This window comes from Telmatherina bonti (assembly GCF_933228915.1).
Source record: "Telmatherina bonti genome assembly, chromosome: 22".
Lineage (NCBI taxonomy): Eukaryota > Metazoa > Chordata > Actinopteri > Atheriniformes > Telmatherinidae > Telmatherina > Telmatherina bonti.
The window spans coordinates 17,266,782-17,288,442 of record NC_136631.1 but is presented as its reverse complement, the minus strand read 5'-3'; the positions used below and the strand labels follow the sequence as shown (position 1 = coordinate 17,288,442).

The window sequence follows — 21,661 nt, the reverse complement described above, 5'->3', positions numbered from 1 at the left end:
TCAAAATTTTCTTCTACCGCCTTTGGCTTGAATCTCATGACGTATTTCCAGAAAAAAAAAACACTGCTTCCGGTGTGACATCAAAATCTGTGACCCATCTGAACTGTGACTGCAGGGGGCGCTAGTTTTCATTCATCTGCATGAACCTCACGAAGCCTGAATCACATCAAATATCTGTTGAAATGTGTTTGGTTATGTTTTCATTTCAACTTTTTCTGGTACTGACTATAGCTAAACTTGACCAGGATTGTGGGTAAAAGATTATCCTTATTAATTATCATAGTAATAATAAAAATAACAACAACAACGACAATAATAGTAACAATAATAATAATTCCACTATTCATAGCATTCATAGCTTCCTGTTTTGCTCCTTCAGATGTTTACTCTCATTAGCGGCTCAGAGATTTGGAGTAAAAACAAAAGACAAATTTTTTATTCATCCATGCTTTTAAACTGTATAATAAGTAAATTGTGTTTTAGTTTGATGTGATGAGTTTTACATTAAATTTTTTAATAATGTTTATGTTGTTGTGCATTTGTGTCAATTCAGGACTTATACTTTTTTTAAATAAGAACTGTCATGTTGTGTAGAACCGCCATGCCAGACATTAAATAAGTATATTTTTTTAATATATGTTCTTATTTATTTACTCTGTTGTCTACTTTTCTTTTCTTTTTAATCTTTTTAATTTTCACGTCAGCTTCTACTTATCTGTTATTTAATGTATATGTATTTTTCTATCCATCTTCAGCTTTAGTTTTGAATCATTTTTCTGTTGCAGTGATTTTTCTGTTCTGAAAGTGTAACATAAACTCCGCTTTTAAAAGATCTAATTTTGAATATAGATCATGGCCCGAGTCGTGTTACAATCTTGTCCTTTAATTTAAAAAAAAAAAAAAAAAAAAAAAAAAAAAAAAAGTCATGTTAAATATCTAGGCTATATTGCATTTTCCTGCTCTACCCCATAGCTCTACCCCAATAAAGGCATTTTTGCGTCTCCTTCATTTTTAATGCCTTGGAAGTAATTCCCCCTTCGATCCTTTAGAGGGCAGAACGTACAACAGCATCTGATCTCAACAATAAAATAAGAAACAGAAGAAGAAGTGCTCTACAGCGCAAGCGCAGATTAAAGAATATTTTAGCGTGACTGCAGCGCTTTAAAAATAAGTAAGAAGGTGACTTTATTAGGAAGTGTTTTGCTATATTGATCATTAATAATATTTACAATCGAATAGTTTTATTTATACGAAAGATATATCTCACTGTACTTACATTTGGATAACAAGTGTTTGACTAACTACAAACTCCTAAATCGGTGTCACTGTGTGATGCAACATGGCAGCAGTCGCTGTCAGGACATGTTTTCTTTCAGCTATAAGGACATATGCACGGTGTCAGAACCGTGAACTAAACGCTTTGGCTGAAAGGAAAGTAAGTCAGGTGTGCTCTGTGGTAATATGTCAAGACAAAGAACCAGAGGGAAACACAAACCTCGCAAGAGAAGCTCCTTCGTGGGATCGAAAAGGTGGACGGAGCAGCAACTCGTCCCTGTTTGGGTCCGTGTCTGTGGGCTTGGGAGTTTGCGGTGCAGCGGTTCTGGACAGTCAAAAGGACGAAAAGGACACAAAAATCCACAAGAAGTTTCTTGAACTCATTTTGCCTTCGGCTCACTGTGCCTCTCCATTTAAACCTGACAGCCCCCGATTTAAATACAACTTTATTGCAGATGTAGTGGAGAAGTCCACTCCAGCTGTCGTGTACATTGAAATCGTGGGCAGGTAAGTGGACACAGCATCATGAAAATGGTCCATTGAAGGCAGCATGATCTGAAAAACAGTACTCTGGTCATTTAGACAAATAATTGTTAAAACAAGAGTAGTCAGTGTTCAGTTAAATCACAAGTGTGAACAATTTCATCCAATTGTTATACAAAGGAGCAGTATTAGTTCCCAATGTGTGAGAAATTCAGAAATAGAAAATGGTCTTTTGGTTCAAGTGTTGGCAAATTGTATATCTTAGATATTTTTTGCTAGCCACCACTTCAATAAGTGACTGTTTTAAAAGTCTTTTATGTAATCCATTTTGTGAAATCTACTTAAACCTACACAAGTGCTCAAATGGTCAAAGTGGAAGGGTGAGTAGAACATTTCCCCTGTGAGATGTATTCATGAAGTTTCAAGAATAACTGGCTATACACAAATAAATAAAATAAATACAAATATGGGTAATTCTCTCCACTGTTAATTGTACTGTGTGAAATGAACAGTAGTTCGGGGGCAAAATTTGATTAACAACTGTAGAGTAATACTGTAAATATGCTTTGGGAATGTAGTCATGTACTATCACATGTGAAAGATGCGTTTAAAGTTATACAGCCTACCATTAGGCCTATTAGAAACTGAAAATAACAAAGCATTTAGTTCTTTTAATGTGTAATACATTAAACGTCTTTCAGCAATTAGTTTCCTCATTACTAAATACTTCCAAACTAAGTCCTTATTATATAATCTTGTAGAGGCTCCATCATTTTGGAAAATAATGTATTTGTTTTCCTCTAATGATAAAATCATTCAGTGATGAGTGTTAGTTTCAGCTGGACTGACATCAGCTACTTTTGCTGTTTTGCAGACATCCATTTTCAGGAAGAGAAGTCCCAGTGTCCAATGGCTCTGGTTTTATTATCAGCAGTGATGGTCTCATCGTTACCAATGCTCATGTTGTGGCAAACAAGCGAGGCGTGCGTGTGAAGCTCACTAATGGAGAGATGTACTCTGCAACAGTACAGGATGTTGATCCTGTGGCAGACATTGCCACCATCAAAATTGCTGCACAGGTAAAGAATTAACTGTCATAATGATATGTGTTAAAGAACCCGGTTCTCTATTTCTTTAGTGATTTAATGCATGCTTGTTTCCAGCAGAGATGGAAGCAGATTTTCTGATTTTCTCTGTGAAAAGGCAGAGTTGGAAAAAGAAAATAGAAACTAATAAAAAAAATTAATGAACAGATCACATTATTAATCACAAACAAGAAACCAGGGTGATGGAGAGAAGTTTACAGCTATATTTCTGGTTCATTTATTGATTGTAAAGTTCAGCACATAATGTAAATTCTGCATTTATAATGTAATGAAAAAGGCCAACGATATGATAGCTTTTCAATCAGAAATTCTTCAAATGTCATTTTCATGATTACTTTATGCTTGCAGTTAAATATTGTGCATTTTTACATCTTAAAATTCTGCTGTCTTAAAGTATCATAATTTATCATGTTTTTTTTCTTGTGAAGCCCTTTTGAATTAACAAAATGTAAGTTAGTTTCAGAATCAACAAGTATTGAGATTAGATTCCATAAATGCTCTTTTATGGGTCATCTGAAAGGATAGCCATGATAACACTGTGAAGATCTGTTCTAAAATTAACATCAGATGATAAACATCTTCTTTCAGTAGACTTCAGTATTTATGTTTTTCCAGTTAAAATCAATACTTTGGTGGAAGACGTTTAGGGTGACAAAACATTTCTCGAATTAATGGATCAGGATACTCAGAATTGGGTCATATTGTGGCAACAAGAAAAGCTTGGTAGAAATGAAGTGAGAAGTTACACATCTGCAATTAAACTGCTCTTTTGTTTTTTTTCTTAATAGAATCCCCTACCAACACTCAAACTTGGCATGTCATCTGATGTGCGTCAAGGAGAGTTTGTGGTTGCCATGGGAAGCCCATTTGCACTACGAAATACCATCACATCAGGGATCATCAGCTCAGTACAAAGAGGCAGTAAGGAACTGGGCTTGTCCAACCCAAACATGGAATATATACAGACAGATGCAACCATTGATGTGAGTATTTTAGTGACTGTTCACTATTTTAATTTGTGTTTTCCCTTTTTCAATATTTAACATAAAATGGCATAAAATGTTTTAAAATTACAGAATAACATTTGACTTGACATGCATGATAGTGTGTTTCTTCACATCACGTGACTAATTTGTCTTGCAGTTTGGGAATTCTGGAGGTCCGCTGATTAACCTGGTGAGTTACAGTTCCTGCTTAATACATCCAGATGTGCATGTGTAACACTACTGCATAATGGAAAAAAATATGGGAATTATAGAGATACCTGGTTTTCCACAGTGGATGTGCTAAAACAAGAAACGTACTACTGGTACAGGCCCGGATGCAACAAAACATGTACATAAGCTTTAAAGAAAAACAAAAGTAACTCTAGTGCCAGCTGAAATCTGTAGTCTCATCCTAAAATAAAGCAATAAAATGGTCTGATTTTCTCTTTCATTAAGGATGGTCATTACATCTAAATTCAGACCTGAACTCTTCAGAGCCGTAACCTCGTGCAGGCATCCGTCTAGGTGGTGATCAGACCTGCACAAAGTTCAGGAGGAATTTGAACCCGTCTCTCTCACACAGCTGCTTCAGTTTAGTGGCATCCTTAAAAATCATGGGAGATTTTAAGCAAATATACAAAGCGTTCACTTCATATCCCCACAGTAGATTAAATATTTGTCATATATTTGTAGCTGTGGTGGAATTTACTGAATATGTTGTCGCTTCCCTTGTACTCATGTCTGTGCTTTTTTTAGGATGGCGAAGTCATTGGTATAAACACCATGAAGGTTACTGCAGGGATCTCGTTTGCTATTCCGTCTGATCGTGTGAGACTTTTTCTTGATCAAGCAACCAGAAAAAAAGGTAACAAGAATCAATAACTGCATATCACATCCGGTGTGGCTTTTAACAGCATATATTTCTTTGAAAAACTAGTGATTAGAACAGACTTATTATTTTGTTTATCCTCTCACACCCTGTCCCCACAGATTCTTGGTTTGGCCAGTCAAGCACTAAGCCTCGGTACATTGGCGTTATGATGCTGACTCTGACACCGAGGTAAATGCCTCAATATCAAAAGTCCCAGTAAGAAGTGAAGGATCGAGCCAGCTGAGTTTGTGTTTTGTCCTTTTTAGCATCATTGCCGAGTTGAAGTTGAGAGACCCATCTTTTCCAAACGTGACACACGGCATCCTGATTCACCGAGTCATACAGAGTTCCCCGGCCTACAGGTAAGCAGAGCAACTGCTTGCTGTGATATGTGGGATGAGATGTGCTTATATTATTCTGGTAGTAAATTTAATTTTATAATCTTTTGATTGAAAGGACTTTTTTTTTTTTTTTTTTTTTTTTTAAAGTACTTGCGTGCTGGTTTGCTGTTGCAGACCTTGCTTACAAGTAATGGAAATTATGTTTGATATTGTTTTTGTCATATCTTATTTAAAGCATTTGTTTTTGCTGAAAGCTTGACTGATCCATCAAACAAGACTCCTGGTGAAAATACATATTTTTGCATGGTGAAAATTTTGATTTGGCCAAACATAATCTCAAACATGATGTCTATTTATGTATAAAATGGAAATATACCAAATTTATTGCACTGGGATGGAGAAATTTTTGATGTGGTTGACAGAATTCTGCTAGCATGCGGTCCTTTTTAATCCATGTTTGTTGTCATACTTATTTCAGAGCTGGAATGCTATCAGGAGACATTGTGCTGGAGATAAACAAGGTCAAGGTGAACACTTCTGAGGAGATCTACAAGGCTGTCCGCAGCAGCAATAGCATCACTATGGTGGTACAAAGAGGAGATGAGTTGATTCAGCTCCAAGTGACTCCTGAATACATAGAGTAAAATTGTCCCCATTGTATGGTTTCATGCCAGTATGAAGAGCAGTGTTGGTCCACAAGAGGAAAACTGAAACTTAATGTGACTGTGGTCAAATGAAAATGTTTTAATGCAAGGTTTTGACAATATTAAGTTCTTTGTTACTTTTGTTGATGCAGAAGAAAATTGTTGCTACAATTTATTTTACTGTAGTGTAACTAACCAGTTTGAAGTGTGGATATTCCAGTCATAAGCCACATTTACGCAAGCACTGGGATCTCTAAATACTTCATAGATGTTGTACATGTCTGTTCTCAGTGTGCATATGAGAACAGATGCATCAAAAATTTGCTGCAAACTTTTTCCTGGACATTTTTTACCCAGGAAATCTGAGTGAGACAAAGATGTGAACACAGGCTGGAGCATCAGCAGACACTTCACATGTGCTGGTGAACATTTGTCCCCACGTCTATACACACATAACACAAGCATAGTTTCTTAATGTGTTAAGAAAATATGATTTCTACATCACATGCTGCCTGTTGACATCTGTTCTCTCTCATTTCTACCTGGGAGAACACACAGGTGCCTGTGTGAACAGTAGCCGTGGGGGGAAAAAACTTGACCAACCTGTCCAGATTATCTCCTGATATTTCTCCATGTTCATGTGTAAAAACTATATTTTACCAGTACAAGAATAGCTTTGCCTTTTTTCTGCTTTAATGGATTTCTCAAAACTTCTGTGGAGAAATTAATTTAAACCCACAAATGTCATTTCTCAAACTGTCTGAAGCATCAAATATCTGCCATTTATGCCTGGGTTTTTACAATTTCTACCTCTGCTCTTAACAAGCGGCTAAAATTATTTGTAAGAATAAAATATTGTGCAGTCTCGGTGTATTTATTAAAGCCATTTATTGTTAAACAGCAAAAAGAAGCATGAGAGACTCAACACTATGGCAAGCAACGGTATTAAACTGGCTTCCATTAAATGAGCGAGAAAGTTTGACAAAGTCACATTATGACAATTTGATGAGAAAAATATAAAGATTCTTTCTTGAATGGACTACTTTGAATATGTTGCACACAGTTGTGGTCACAAACATGAATTAATGTAAAATAAAAATGGCAATCTTGCATGAAAACTGAAAGAAAGATTACTTGCAAATTTCATTGAGCTTTAAAGCCATACTGAGTAAATTAAAATTTCCCTGGTATAAGTACAATGACACACACACACACAGTAAAGTAATAAAGTGACATGTACTGGACTGCTACACAATTATGGTAAATATATTTCAAATCAAAGACAGCACTTAAATGGCGATAACATTCAAACCACTTTTGGTTTAAACAATATGTTCATACTTTTGGACTAAGGACTTCTCTTAGTTACGAGTACTACAACATACAAGTATGGGAGGAAAAATAAAATTGTTCATATTCCATTAAAACTACTTTAAAAAGGCTTAATATATATTGCTGGTAATATTTTTGTTTTTAAGAAAATATAAATTGTGCGACTGAAGCTTACAATACACTGCTGGCAGTAGCGCCGAGTTCTGTTGTGACCTGCTGGGAAAAGATCATCTGTCAAGGCGCTGTGTACTGAGAAACTCCCCCAAAGAGAGGGGGAAAGAAAAAAAAAAACATAACCAACTGGACATCTTATGATGCTGGAATCCCTTGCATCAAAACCAAGATGCTGCTTTGTCGTTTGTCACGGTGGAATGCTGCAAATATCACATGATGTGCACAAACAGCAGCCAAACTATCGTCAAACTCCTACAGATAAGATAAATAAGGGAGAGTGGGGTAGGCATTAGATGGGCTGAGGGTTCTTGGAGAGGAAGTAACAATGTGAGGGACTTATTGTAGTGTCCAGTCTAGTCCAGCAGTGAAGCACTGACTCAGTTGACGTGGTCCAGAGCACGCAGTAGCTCCTCCCCCTGCAGCAGGTACTGACGACCCTGTAGGGGGGCGTTCACCTCACAGTCGTAGCGAGTTAGCTGCGGCAGAGTGAAAGGAGAACTGGTGCCCTCTAGAGTGGTGCCAAGCAGTCGACTTGCCATATCTAAAATAAATAAATAAGATGAAACAACAGAAAGACAGCTTAAGATCTCTTCATCAGATCTAATCATTTACCTGAAGTCATGAGAACTATGGTCCTAGTTGTTCCAGACTCTGACGGCTTCAGTTTTTTGCCATTCTCAAGTTGCTCTTGGGGTGCAGTACCCTAAGAAAATCATCAAATCCAGATCCTTAAACCTTCATCTGTAACAGTGAAACTTTATAAACCATCTTGAAGTGGAATATTGTACCAACCTGTCCAACAATCTCCTTTAGGTCACTCAGTTTTCTTTTGCGCTGAGTGTTCTGGGCGACAAGGGTCTTGAGGGAGACATCTTTCTCCAACAGCGGGACCCTGCAGTACAACAAAAATAGCATTAAACTAATCATCTTAGAGACAGTTTAGTTTTTTTGATAGGGCATTTATCAGACTTACATCTGTGTAATGACAATGGTCGTAGACGGAGCACTGATGAGTTCAGGCGGTGCTGGGGAAGCTGCACGGCTGTTTGGGGCGCTGAATGGGGAGCCGGGATAGCTGTGGGCATCCTCTTTGAGGGGGGCAGGGGAACTTTCAAGAGGTTTCACTGGTTTACAAGACAGAGGCTCGTCTGGGGTGAAACACTGAAGCTGAAAATCATCATCCATGGGGATGTAGGGGGCCAACATCTCCAGATCAAAGTCTTCCATTGCCTAATTAGAAAGAAGTTTTATAAATATGGAAAAATTGAGTTTAAATTATTTCAACAGATTTAAAAGCAGTAAAATGTGCAGAATGTCCTGGTATTTACCTGCGTATTGAAAGGGGTTTTAGACTCTGTGTCAATAGCAAACAGCTTCTCCACCAAGTCTATTTTGAAATCTGAGTTCATGTCTGAATCCATTGGGAAGCAAAAGTCCATTGGGCTGTCAGTCTGCAGAGAAGAGGAGATTAATCCCATTTCAGAGATATTAAGCGGATAAGGAAAAAATTCATTGAACTAAAAGTTTACTGTAATCTCATTTTACCTCAGCAGGACTTTGCGGGGTTGGGGTCGTAGCTGGGACCGGAGCAAAGTTCTTCGGTTTTCCCTCCTCAGGGGTGGTGCTAGAAACATGGAGAGGTTCGCTTGGTGGCAGAGGGGACAGAGGCTGAGCCATCTTGTCACTTGAGGAAGGCAGCATGACATCATTGTAGAGGTGGACATCCTTTAACATGTGGATCTCCGATTCTGTGCCAGAATACATTATAAAGTCATTTGAATATAAATGGATTTATTTTATGTAAAAATCACAATCATATGGCTACGAACCAGGAGTGCTGAAATCGAGGGGGATGATTGTGTCTCCAGCTGCTGGAGCCAGGAGGGTGAGGGCCTCAGGTTGTTTCTTTAGCTGGTCATACAGGCTTACTGGTGGCTGGGACTCTTCCACCTGTGTGAAGAGCTTGATCACATCCAGCTCTGGACCCTTGTCCTCCTCTTTCGGCAGGATGGGCTTGCTGCCTTCAACAATAGCCTTCTCTTCCTCCTGTTGTTCCTCTTTCACTGGCTTCACATCCTCAGTTTGTTCCAGAGACAAGATTAGTTTCTCTTCTCGAACACCACTGTTGAAACAAGCAGAAACATCAGTTATTACAATTGTTACATAACTATTTTGCAGTGGTTCTGAAAGTAATCACAAAAGCACAGTTTCTAATTCATGTTTTGTACAAAACATTGGCCTTATCAAAATGAAATAGATACATATTTTATTTATTCCAAGCATAGTGACGACTCAAAGAGCATCGTACCTGAGCACAAAGTTGACACAGACAACACACTGTGGCTGGGAGTTCTTGTTGTTGTAGATGACGGTGGCCTGTGTTTCCACCCACACAAAGCCTCCTCTCTTTGCCAGCATCCGGTACTGACCCGTACAGACCTGGCCCTTTGCAAACACTGAGGATAGGGAAAATTATTTCTTTACAAATTTGGTTCAAATTGGCAGCAAAAGTTTGCTGAAAGTTTAAACTCAAGTTTTTGTGCATTCTTTGTTTTGCTTACAGTTGTGGTGAGTCTTGGTAAGATGGTCCGAGTCCAGAGCATGATAGTACTCATACACAGAACGGTTCAACAGGTCCTCTGGGTCATAACCCATGAGCTCAGTGATTCTGGGGGGGGGGGGGGGGGGGGGGGGGGGGTATAATTTTGATTGAAAACATGTTTTTGTAGTACAAGCACTGAGCACTAGGTGGCTCTGCGATAATCCTAATACAAGTTCTGCTGACAGCTGATAGGGGGTGGGGGGGCTACAAACAGACAGAAGCTAAATAATATTTTATCCCTCTTTAAGCACTTAGGCATATAATATTCATTCAGGTAGGCACACTAACCTCTCATCACAATACGTGAACTTCATGTCCATTGTGTGGCGGCTGAGGAAGGTCTTGGTATCAAGAGGGACTTCAATGTTGGAGGGGTGGGGGATGGGGTCACAGATCAAAACAAGGTAGGGGACAGGTGGCTCCTTCTGTCCATCATTGGTCTGCTCAACTTCAATGTCATAAACGCGCACATGACCTGAGCAGTGAAGCACCTAAAAATACCAGCAGGAGTACAATCAATACAGAGATGAAAAGACAATTATCTAATAGAGTGCATTTGATATTATTTTCACTAAAGACTGAAAAAAAATATATATTAAAGTTCAATTATCCTACTCCTAATCTGTGTTGTAGTCTTCAGCATGTACACAACATCTGTCATCGTGAAACTTCATGAATGCCGCCATTGCAAGTGGACTGAGACATAACAGTCCCTACAACTATGGATGCACAGAATGCAGTTTAATTAAGGTTAACAGAATTATTAAAAGCAGAGTCAAATTACAGAACATTTTAAACCAGACTTCATAAAATGTTCAGTAAAATCTTGTAAACCAGCAGCTGTGGTTATCACAACCTATCCGGAACAACCATGCACATGGCAAATGATAATAGCAACATTTACACTAACTGTGCCAATATTTCTGCATTAAATGCATTCCTGCAAGTACATTTACTTCGTCGTCCCAATAGATTACCTTCCATGTAGCTGATTTGACATTGACGGTCCGGCCTCTACTTGTGAGGGTGCATTTCATTCGGAGAAAAAAGCTGCGCTCTGTATTTGCTTCCTTGACTTTCTTGGAACCTGAAATCCCAAAACCATGTAAATCACATTTGGAAAGGGTAAACCAGCATGTGGTGTTGATACTGCAACACTCATTGTTGACATTTTCAACTGACCCTTTTCTAATTGCAGCGTTTTAAAGAAGACATTGCTAGTTACCAGGACTTTAATGTCTTCTCTTAATATGAACCTAGACTGTAAAGCTTTGTACTGTAGTGTGCCACAGAGTTATTAAAGGAAATGAAGTTAAGAGCAGCAGTCAATATGTTTTGTCATGCAGAGTAAGGAAAAAAAATAATAAAAAATTGCATTCACTGATAAGTTACAGCTAAATTTGACATAAAATCTAACACGAATGAGCACTTAATTAAATCAAAGCAAGCTTTATTTCTGAAGCGTTTTTCCAACATAATACTTGCAACTCAAAGCGCTTTACAGTTTAAAATCACTCCCTCCTGACCAACCCGCCAATCCCAAATAATGCAAACGGACCAGAAATACAGACACACACACACTAGTGGTAAGCAAAGACAAATAAATGCCATTCACTAAGGGTGCATTCACATCAGCCATTTTGATTTTATTCCTAGAGAATTTGCTTACAAAGTCTGCTTTGTTTGGGGGTACTGTGAATGCACGAAGAAATAATATGAATCAAAGAAGCAGACTTTCTGCCTACAAACGCAGGTCTCGGCTTGTTTTAAGTGGACTAAATACAGGAAACGGACTACAAAACAAAGTACATTGTGGGTTCAGCACATGGGATTGTGGGTAAACAACCAAATCATTTGCGCATGTGTGGGGATAGATGGAGCTGGGTAGGAGAAATAGCTCAAGTCTGTACAAGTTCTGATCAACGAAACACGGCTAAGGTCTGGTGCAGCTCCATTTTTAGCTGTTATGTACAAAAAACTGAAGGTGTTCTGCATTAACCAGTAGGTGAATGAGTTGCTTGTGTGTCTCGTCCTCTCCTTCAGTAATACTTGATGAAGAGTGAAACACATTATAGGCCAGTCTCAGATTTCATCACTAATCACCTGACTCATACATCAGCAATGTTCGTGGGTGGCAAACAATTTTTTCAGCTTTATTTGTATAGCGCCACTTCACAACAATGTTGTCACAGGGCACTTTACATACATATCATTTCAAGTCAATTCATACATGGCCTATAAAAGAAACCAACTGATTGCATCGAATCATGACTTCGATCATCATCTAATCCCCCATCCTGTGCATGCGTTCACAAATAAAGATAGAAGGCAAACTTCCACTGGCTCGGTTGAAACAGCTTGATTTTTGTATCAAAAACAATCATGGTACTTTGGTGCTTTGCCTTTGGATTTTCTAATAAGCTTGAGCTCTAATAGGCTGCCTGCTGACCCTGAACAACAGGCTAAATGGGTTGCCGCCATCAAACAAGATGACTGGAAGGGCTCTCAGCTGTCTTAGCTTGCACTTTGTTTTCGTTTCATTTGCTGCTAAACATTGTAAACAGTGTAAATTAGACTGCAATGAAGTTGGTTGGATATTCAACCTTTACCAAATTGTAAATGTAAGATATGGTGATGAGAGTTTTAGTGTTATTAAAAAGTTTTAAAAAAAAATTGGCATCAGTAAAGAGTAGTAAAATAGTGATATTTTCTCATAGTAAGTGTAACAATAACTTCTTTATACAACATGGATACACCCCTTATTTTTATACCGCGCTAACATTATCTGCATATTCTGGGGTTTGTTTTTTTTTTTACCTTTGACATGAAGCTGAAATACTTTGTTCGGGGAACTTTCCACGGCTGGAGGTCTGATACCCATCCAGTCACAAAAAATGAATAAACCTCTCTTGTAAGCTTTTATTTTTGCCCCCTATGAAATTGACTTTGTAAATGTTGTGTTAAGCTAAAGCGAGTACCAAAATCTCCCTCAGGTGTTTTGAAAGTATGTAAAACAAGGATTTTAAAAGATCATTTAGGTCTTGAATACCAACAAGCACTCACTCCCTGACCTGTCCATGTATGTGCTGAACTGGTTTGAAAAGTATGAAGCTTTTTGTCACCCAACACAATGCAGCGTAACAAATGTGACCTCACTGTGAAGGTCTAATTAAAAGGTCTGATTTGTTTGAAAAGTGCAGGTGAACACAATCTTGGCCATGCAGAATACTGTATTGATCATACTGAACTGAACCACCAATTGGAAGGAGTCTAGCAGACTATACTAGTGTCAAACCACCCTAAAACATCAAGTCAAAAATGTGTTCTGCAAGCAAATCAACACATGTGCAAGTGATAACTGAAAGGTCATACAAGCAAAGCCTGAACACTCTTTAGGACTACAAATGGAAACCACTTACAGCTCACAGTGATCTGATCTCCTTATTAATTGGAGTACTATCCGATCTAACAGAGGGCTTTTTATGTTTCCACATCTGTTAATTATAGGTGGCACAATATGACAATTTTCACCTGTTCTGTGGATAAGCATCTCCCTCAACTCCTCCTGATCACAGGGATGTGTGAAGTCAAACACACTGTGTCCAGTCAGGTCAAACTGCAGTAGATGGTACAAAAAGAAAAAAAAGGTTTATATCACATACATAAAATTATGAATAAGACTTATTTTGTCATGTACCAAATTTTACTCAAGTGTCTAAAAATCACATACAATTTACAGTTAAATAACTTTCTATACTCTCTAGAATTTTAAAATCATCTGTACAAAACTACCAATTACGTATTTAGTTCCATAGAGTAATAATAATAATATTAACTACAAGAAGAAGAGAGAGAATTAATAAATAAAAATAAAAAAAGCAACTTCTTAGCCTTAAAATTTATACTTTTTTTTCAAATTTTCTGTATCTAACACAGCAGGTCATATCGAACCAACCTGTGCTAGCCCGAGGCACTTGTTGACGTTCTCAGAGAGATAGATCATATCTCCATCTTCAGACAACACCATGAGAAAGCCCTCCAAAGCTTTCAGGTACGAGCTGTTTAGCTGAATATCGAGCTCTGTTTCTTCCTCTGCCATTGCCTCGTCTATAAAAAGACAGAAAAGAGGTAATGAGGGATAAAAGCAAGCCAGAAGGATGAAAACAAAAGGAGATCAAGTAAGGACAAAAAAGAACGTCTAAGAACTTTTGCAGGCAGTTACATTCATTTACATGTTTCTGGTGTTATCTGCGGAGCAATCTATATGTGCATGCGTTTGTGTAATTTTATAGCTCGTGACTCAGGATTTCAGGACCTTTTGGCATGTCCTTCATTTCTCACATCAATCTGTAATCACAGGATTTCTCACTCTCTTCAAGCTGCTCTTTCTGTGATATATGATGATGGCTTCCAAATGCAATTCAGTCCAGACTCAGTACTGAAGTATTTTGAAGTCAAATATAAAAACAGTTACAAAATCTCTGCAGTTAAATTATGAGTAAAATTATCACCAAAAAATAAATAAATAATTTTTTTGTTTGTTTTTGTTTTAAGAGAACTTGCCCATTATCCAGTGTAACTACAGATACTGACCATTGCAGAGTAGTTTCCTCATGCGCAGGTAACTGATGGTCAGTCTCATGATGGAGGCCTTGTCCAGACTCGAGCTGACGCTGTGGGGGAGGGGTAGCAGCTTGGCCAGTTCGTAGAACACCTCTGACTCCTTCCCACGACGGCATCTTGCTGCATCCCTTGACTTCTCCTTCCTGCGCTCCGAACTCACCCTGCAGGAGACGGCAGGTGGATCAGCCTTAAACTGATCATATAGTGGTTTTGATAAGCATGCCACAAGAGCTGACATGTCTCATTCCTAACTGCAGTGTGTCTAGGGAGTTATGTCAGCCTCTGGTCTGTGGTTGATTCAAGTAGCTGGAGTCCTCAACAAGCAACCTCATGGCCAAAGCACTATCTGAACGCATTTACATAGCTGAACATCTTCAATCATCTTACTGGCTGCTGACCAAGCGAAGCAGGGCACACCCACTCAAGAGATTGGCTGGGAGAGTGGGCTTTTTGTTTTTTTGGTGCAGAGCCAAGTTACATCAAACATTTTGACATTTATAGGCTTGGTTCAACAAATCCACTGGGACAAGGGATATAAAGGTAAGCAAACAAGCGACTGGCACTTTCACTTAAGCACAGCAGCTCTCAGAACTGCATACTGCTTTTATAACAGATCCAATGTACATACTCTATTTATCCAATGCTTTCTAATAAACCACAACTTATCTGTAAACAAGATCTAAAAATAAATTAGAATGGAATTAACAGAATTAAAAGTTACTCTTAAACAATAAAACCTTTTGAACTGCTCAACAATTCTTATGTAAACCTTTTGTGTATGCAAGTGTGATTATGACTATTAAGACTGGCTCGTCAAAGTAATGTACTCTATGACCATTTCCATTGCTCACACAAACTATCTCAAAATCCCAAATGCATTTAGATGACCAGGAGAGCAGCATTACAGCAAAACAGACAATTCAAAAACAATTGGCTATGAAGTGCACACCAAACTGAAATTGATCACCGATGCACTTACAGCACTGACACAGGCCACATATAGTTATTTAAGGCTCTCTGAGCAGAAAATTGATCATCACCTAACTAAAATTAGCTTACTGCAAACTAAATTAGCTGGCAGGGTGCCAGAAGATTTTCTGTTAAAGGCTAAAATTTTCCATCATACACGTATCATGTGCAAACTGCTCCACAATAAATGTAATTAGTTCTCTGGAGAAAAGATTTTCAGGTCTGAACAAGTCATTTTGTCTCTCAGGAAGTCACATACCTGGTGATGACCTAAGCCCAAAAACAATTTGCAAACACATAAGGAGTTTGTGTACTTGCACCTATCAGCAAACCCTAAAGAAAACAACAATAAAGAAAAAAAAAGAAAAAAACTAATTAATACGGACAACTGTTATCATTAAAATTTTGAAACTTCCCGACCAAAAACATTTTTGATCAATGTTCAACAGCACATCTTTAGTACGTTTTCTACTTTTATCTAATCCAAATTTGGAATGAATAAGTGAGACCAAATGTGTCGGTGGAGCTCCATACGTGTGCTGAAATACAAATATGTCAGTGTAGCGGAGGCCACAAACAAAAGCAGTTTCACAGTTTCTACTGTCAATACCACTATTTCTAGAACTTCTGTCAACCCCTTAGGCTATAAAAATATCTGGGTATTTATGTCGTTTCAACAGTGTCTTCCAATTTTAATTTCCATCATATTTTAACAATTATCTCCAACATGTATTCGCACAAGGAAGTTGACTTGTAATTTGAAAATATTAACAAATATGATGACTGACAGGTATTTGCAATGGCTATAACCCACTGAATTATCTCTTCATGTAAATCCCTTTTAAATTGGAAATGCCAGGTTTAAACTCGTAATATTCCTCTAAATACAAGTGTACTGAATCCTGCAGTAGAAACATTTCAATTGAGGATGTTTTCAATTTAGTTAAAGCATACCATACTGACAAACAATTACAGTACATACTTTGTCCTCTTCTGTCATAATCACTTCACAGTCAAGGGTAAAAAGAAAAAGTTTTTCTTTTTCTGAAATAATACTACTAAACAGCTTCTAAACATTTTTTCTAGACTGAACATGCAGTGATAACAGCAGCCCCCCAAAGGCCAGCATAGAGGCCAGGCACTATTACATAACACTATTAAACCAGTCACACACAACCCAGTCGCACCTCTACTTCACATTTTAGTCTGCCAACATATTTGCAATATGGCTTCCTTCATAATAGACCTGATTTTGTGAACACATGCTACAATATTTAGAAAAATATTGATGTTGACAGATGTGACCAGGTGGACTATACACAAACATGAAGGAGTGGACACAAAGATCACCTTGACTAGTCCTGCTGGAGCTGCTTGTGTATTTTGTTACTAAGGGCTGACCTATTTTAGAAGATAAATGTTCTCACTGCCAGCACTGTCAGTAAGAGTGGCAGTAAATATGATCTTATATAACACAATTTGAAGAGACTCTGCAACACTGAAAGGCAAAGAAAGGCCAAAGATAAACCTTTTTTTTTGTAGTAAAATTGCCCTTTGTAATGATAGCAAGCTACACTGACTTCTCTTTCTGTAAGAGTCTTATCTGTGTTGTTCTCTATATTGTTTTTGGTTTAATGTTTTGCTTTATTGAGCTCAATATCTGAACTAAATGCACTGCAACCTTTCATTTATGTTCTATTTGGTAAAAACTTATGGGTTAAATCTGCTCTGTTGTCACCATTTGTGTTATCCATTTTTAATTGCATTATATATAAAAAGATTTGTTAAAAAATGATGAAAAAGAAAATAGGTGAGCTATGAAAAGCTTTGCTGGTGCAATTTACATAATGCTAAATAATATTGTTTAAACCGGGCTAACCTTTGTTACTTCTTTTTAACTGGAGCCATCTACAATGGATTTAATGACAGATATTGACATCTTCTCTAATACTAAATTATTGCAAACATTTAAAACTAGAAAGAACTAGAACATATATTTTGGATACATGAGCTACCGATGAATACATAGAAGAAAGTATATGTTCAATAAAGTTCTTCACTGAAGTACAAAATTTTTACAACATGGGGAACGGATTGATATCCAACATACTCTTACTTGCAATGTTTTGTGATCTTGTAACTGCACTAGTTTCATTTCTCAAAGCTAAAAATAGTTTCCGTAATAATTACAGCAAAGCATATATTCTACAATTGAAAACTAAATCATTGCAGATGTTTTTGAATGTGATCAGATGTCTTCTGAAACTTTTGTTTTTATTATTTTTGTGGTCCTTCCCTCTCATTTTTTCTATTTCAGTTGTCAACTACAAAACATAACGTGAAACACATTTCTGTTCTGTGTGTCAGCCAGTGCCCTAGTTTCTTTTTTAAGTTGTAACTAGCCTGAAACTTGAATGCCTTAAAACCAATCTGCCAACTAGTGAATCACTACACACATTTGGCCCCTCCTACTGACGTCAAACCCCAGTGATTAAGAGATGAGACATAAGTAATACCAAAACACCTCACATAGACCAGTTACAACTAAATCAAGCAAGTCTGAAATGCTAGATGGAGTTCATATTTAGCGAAACCAAAGTCAATGTTGACCCTTTACCCAGATCTAAACAGAGCCGAATTTCAAAACCAACAATGAGTGAATCCTAGGGCAGCTGAATGCAACTGTCAAAATAAAAAACATCACTGGAGCATCAGCTTGAAGTTGAAAAGGACAAGAATAACAAGTCAGCTCAATAAATGCTTCATCTATTCACTTTTCAATATGCAGTATAAAAACAGAACTTACAAAGTGCGTAAATTAATTTAGCTGTTTTTACAGTCTTGGCTACTTCTCTTTGAAAGAATATCACTGTTGGCATTTTATACTCCTGCTATTATCAACTTCTATGACTGAATACCATCCATTATCCACTTTTAAGATAATCTCCTTTGTTTCTTTATGAACATCATAATTTCAGATGACTTACAAACCTCACAGTAACCATTATGACCACCTTTTTATACACTGACTGTATCCCTAAACTGCAACTAGTTTGTTGAACAATCTGAGCTTTTATGACTCAACACCAATTTTATGCCTCTACTAAAAAAGCCCAGTTTAGCTTTCTGCACAATGAAGAGTCGGATCACGCATGGACAAATTCACTCTTTTGCAGTCAGTTCTAATAATTGTGTTTCATTGAAGTGTGTCAATAAAACCTGTGAACATAATCTTATTATTGCTTGGATGCAGGGTGTCAGGTTTGATTAGTAGTATATAAAATAGATATAAATGAAATATATAAAACTAAGGTGGCGCATTTCATTGTTTCAGCATCAACATTGCAATATGTGTGCAAAATCAAGTTGAGCAAATTAAAACATGTTGTCCAACAACTTGCCATTTAGTAAATGTGGGAAAAGTCTTAATGTAACATAGGGAAGACAAGTTTATCTGTATAGCACATTTCATGTACAAGACTACTCAAAGTACTTTTCATAAAACATTTAAAAGCATTACAGCATAGTTTTCTAGGATTTAAAGGGTTTGTATTTTAAAATCCAATTCACCAAAGTAGAAGGTTTTTAAATAGTCAAACTTTGCAGATAACATACTAAAAAAAATGTATGGCATTTGCAAAGCCAAAAGGTGAAAAAAAACATCCTTGGCTTCTGCATGCATAGCTTGAGGAGTTTTAGATGAATACAAAGATATCCTGATGGGTCAGTGTCTTATCCGGTCCAGCTTCTCCTCAAACAGCATTTTAAAAGAGCAATCACCCTGTTCTTAAGCCCAGTATCTAGCATCAACATTTAAGTAAAGCTTGAGTTATTTATTTCCATTTTTAATTTGACTGCACGTGCCTGCAAAGTAACCAATTAGTCTAAAGAAGAAAATGACCAAAAATAAACTCATTTGAGTCATTCCTGTATTTATTTTATCACTATATTTATGTTTTTATTAAAACAAAATGTTTTTTATTTTTAAATAAACACAGTCAATGTATTTCAAATCGATTGAATAAGCATAGGAAGGTGCTATATGCATATGACTATGGTCTATTGATTGTAAATCACACACTTGTTAGATTTTCTATACTGAAGAAAATAAATTACTTTTGAAGGTCAAGTTCATTCAACCTTCATTTGACGAGTTTGCTTCTAACTTCTCAAACATGGCCTAGCACTACATCATAAATTTAAAAAAAAAACAAAAAAAAAACAAAAAAAAAAAACTGTGCCGGATCTTGTATCAGCTTTACTGAACACCATTTATTCCTTCAATAATAGTTACCTTTGTGGCCTTCAGTAAGAAGTCAGCAGCTACCATTTAGATGTTTCAACACTTTGCTCCCGATTAAAGTCAATCCCTTTGGTGCAGCAGCTTCTACAAAATTTCATTAATCCGCTTTTGTTTCTGACAAGGTGCCATGCAGGCCTCCGAAATAAACAAAACAATTATTTTTACAGCATTGTGATCAAATAACATTTAATGTTTTAACAGAAACCAAACACCACCCTGCTCACGTGAGCGTTGCCAGCTTTTCACTGAATATCGTCAATGTTGACACATTGACATAAAACAGTACACCTTGACTGATTTATTATTAACATGACATAAAACTAGAAAATGTTAGCCGTCAAAATTAATGTATATAACGATCAAGTTGAATACCATCGAGGAACACTGAACGGCGGTCCGAAAAACGTAGTAAGCACATCTGGTTACAATAAACACAAATACAACTACAAATATAACTAAGAAAGCTAGACAAAGTCTATCTATTTATTATGTGAATCGACAAATTGCCTCAAGCAAACTATTTGAACGTCACTCGCCATTTATCTGTAGCACCACTGCTAGCTAGCTGTAGCAGCCGCTTGCTAACGCTACTCGCAAACGCATTTAGCCAAACAAGCCACCAAATCCGCATTCAACCTTCACATAAAGGCCGTAATGTCACAAGGTACGTAACATTTAACATAAAAAGCAAAGATGCCAAGATATCTTTATAACCACAACATTGTCTGAAACGCAGCATTGGAGAAGTGACGTTACCTTTTCTTTTCGGGTACAATTCCTGTGTCCATGTCAGGACGGAGACCTGAGTAGAGACTCTCTCAGTAGAAAGCGGTATCCGGGAGCGTCGGAAAATAAAACCACAATTCAACGACTGTTCACAGAAATGAATCCGCAAAACTTCACATGGGTTACATAAGAATTGTCACTGAGTACGATTCGTCCAAAACAACCAGACTATCGATCGTAATAAAAAAAAAATAATTTAAAAAAAAAAACACACACTAAATGTGTAAATCTGGTGAGAAATGTTGCCACGCTGGATAGGCGCCCCTAGCTTAGACAATGTTGCCTCATGAAGGATCACTGACTCCTCCCCTCTGTCTCGGCGGCGTCGCGCAGTCGCGTGGTGTCTTCTCACCAACGGGGACGCGCACAGACACAGGCGATTCATTCAGAAACTCAAAAACACGCTGTCCGTGTTAGATACAATGTGTATCTGAAAACTACACAATAGCTAAAAATAAATCTAATACATTCGCAACTTGTTTCATTAGTACTCCAAAATTCTGAAGGTAATTACTTTGTAGACTACTTGTAGTTAGGTTACTTTGCAAGGCAAGCTTATTTGTGTAATACAGTTCAACAACCGGGTGATTCAAAGAGACAAAACATAAAGGTTTTTTTTTTTTTCAAAAAAATAAAGCTTAAAAGAAATAGTGCAGATTTGGACTTTTAAGTGAAAACTATTGAAATGCAGCTGAGAACAGGTGGGTGTGTTACACCTAAAATTAAATTAATTGTTTCTACTGATCTGAGGTTTTCTGTGAGTTTGCTCTACGTGGAGCATTTCTGGTTCTGATTCTGATAAACGACCGGATCCAAATGACCTGAAGTGTCCAGTAGGTTCATACCAGGTCAAGAGGTCACTGAGTTATTTTGGTCTTAAACCATTCAGAGCTTTATACCAGCAACAGGACTTTAAAGTCTATCCTCTGACGGACAGGTAGCCATTGTAAAGGCCTCCAAACTGGACTGATCTGGTGATCCACTTTCTCGGTCTTAGTGAAGACTCAAACAGTAAAGTTCTGAATGAGCTGCAGATGTCTAAGACTTGTCAAGACACAATAATCATGCCAACTAAAGATAAAAGCATTAACTAGTTTCTCCAGGTCCTCCTGTGAAATCAGATATTTTACTCTTTGTATATTGTTAAGGCGATAGTAGGCTAATTT

General features: G+C 37.4%; 2 protein-coding genes across 2 annotated transcripts; one reads left to right on the top strand and one right to left on the bottom strand.

Moving 5' to 3' along the window:
* The first annotated feature begins 1,110 nt into the window (after positions 1 to 1,110).
* On the top strand, positions 1,111 to 6,571 carry LOC306772523 (serine protease HTRA2, mitochondrial-like). The gene is made up of 8 exons (XM_079262034.1): positions 1,111 to 1,782; positions 2,633 to 2,837; positions 3,653 to 3,847; positions 4,008 to 4,040; positions 4,607 to 4,715; positions 4,841 to 4,910; positions 4,988 to 5,083; positions 5,541 to 6,571. The coding sequence occupies exons 1-8, from the start codon at positions 1,340 to 1,342 to the stop codon at positions 5,704 to 5,706; spliced, it is 1,317 nt and encodes a 438-aa protein (XP_079118160.1). The 5' UTR covers positions 1,111 to 1,339; the 3' UTR covers positions 5,707 to 6,571.
* Positions 6,572 to 6,575: 4 nt separating this feature from the next.
* On the bottom strand, positions 6,576 to 20,768 carry hif1aa (hypoxia inducible factor 1 subunit alpha a). The gene is made up of 15 exons (XM_079262033.1): positions 20,466 to 20,768; positions 14,408 to 14,598; positions 13,770 to 13,921; positions 13,346 to 13,430; positions 10,792 to 10,901; positions 10,103 to 10,305; positions 9,774 to 9,880; positions 9,521 to 9,668; positions 9,042 to 9,334; positions 8,758 to 8,960; positions 8,541 to 8,663; positions 8,186 to 8,442; positions 8,005 to 8,104; positions 7,825 to 7,915; positions 6,576 to 7,753 (listed from the first exon to the last, which is right to left on the bottom strand). Exons 1-15 carry the CDS (start codon positions 20,495 to 20,497, stop codon positions 7,590 to 7,592), a joined length of 2,259 nt encoding a protein of 752 aa, XP_079118159.1. The 5' UTR covers positions 20,498 to 20,768; the 3' UTR covers positions 6,576 to 7,589.
* Positions 20,769 to 21,661: the final 893 nt, after the last annotated feature.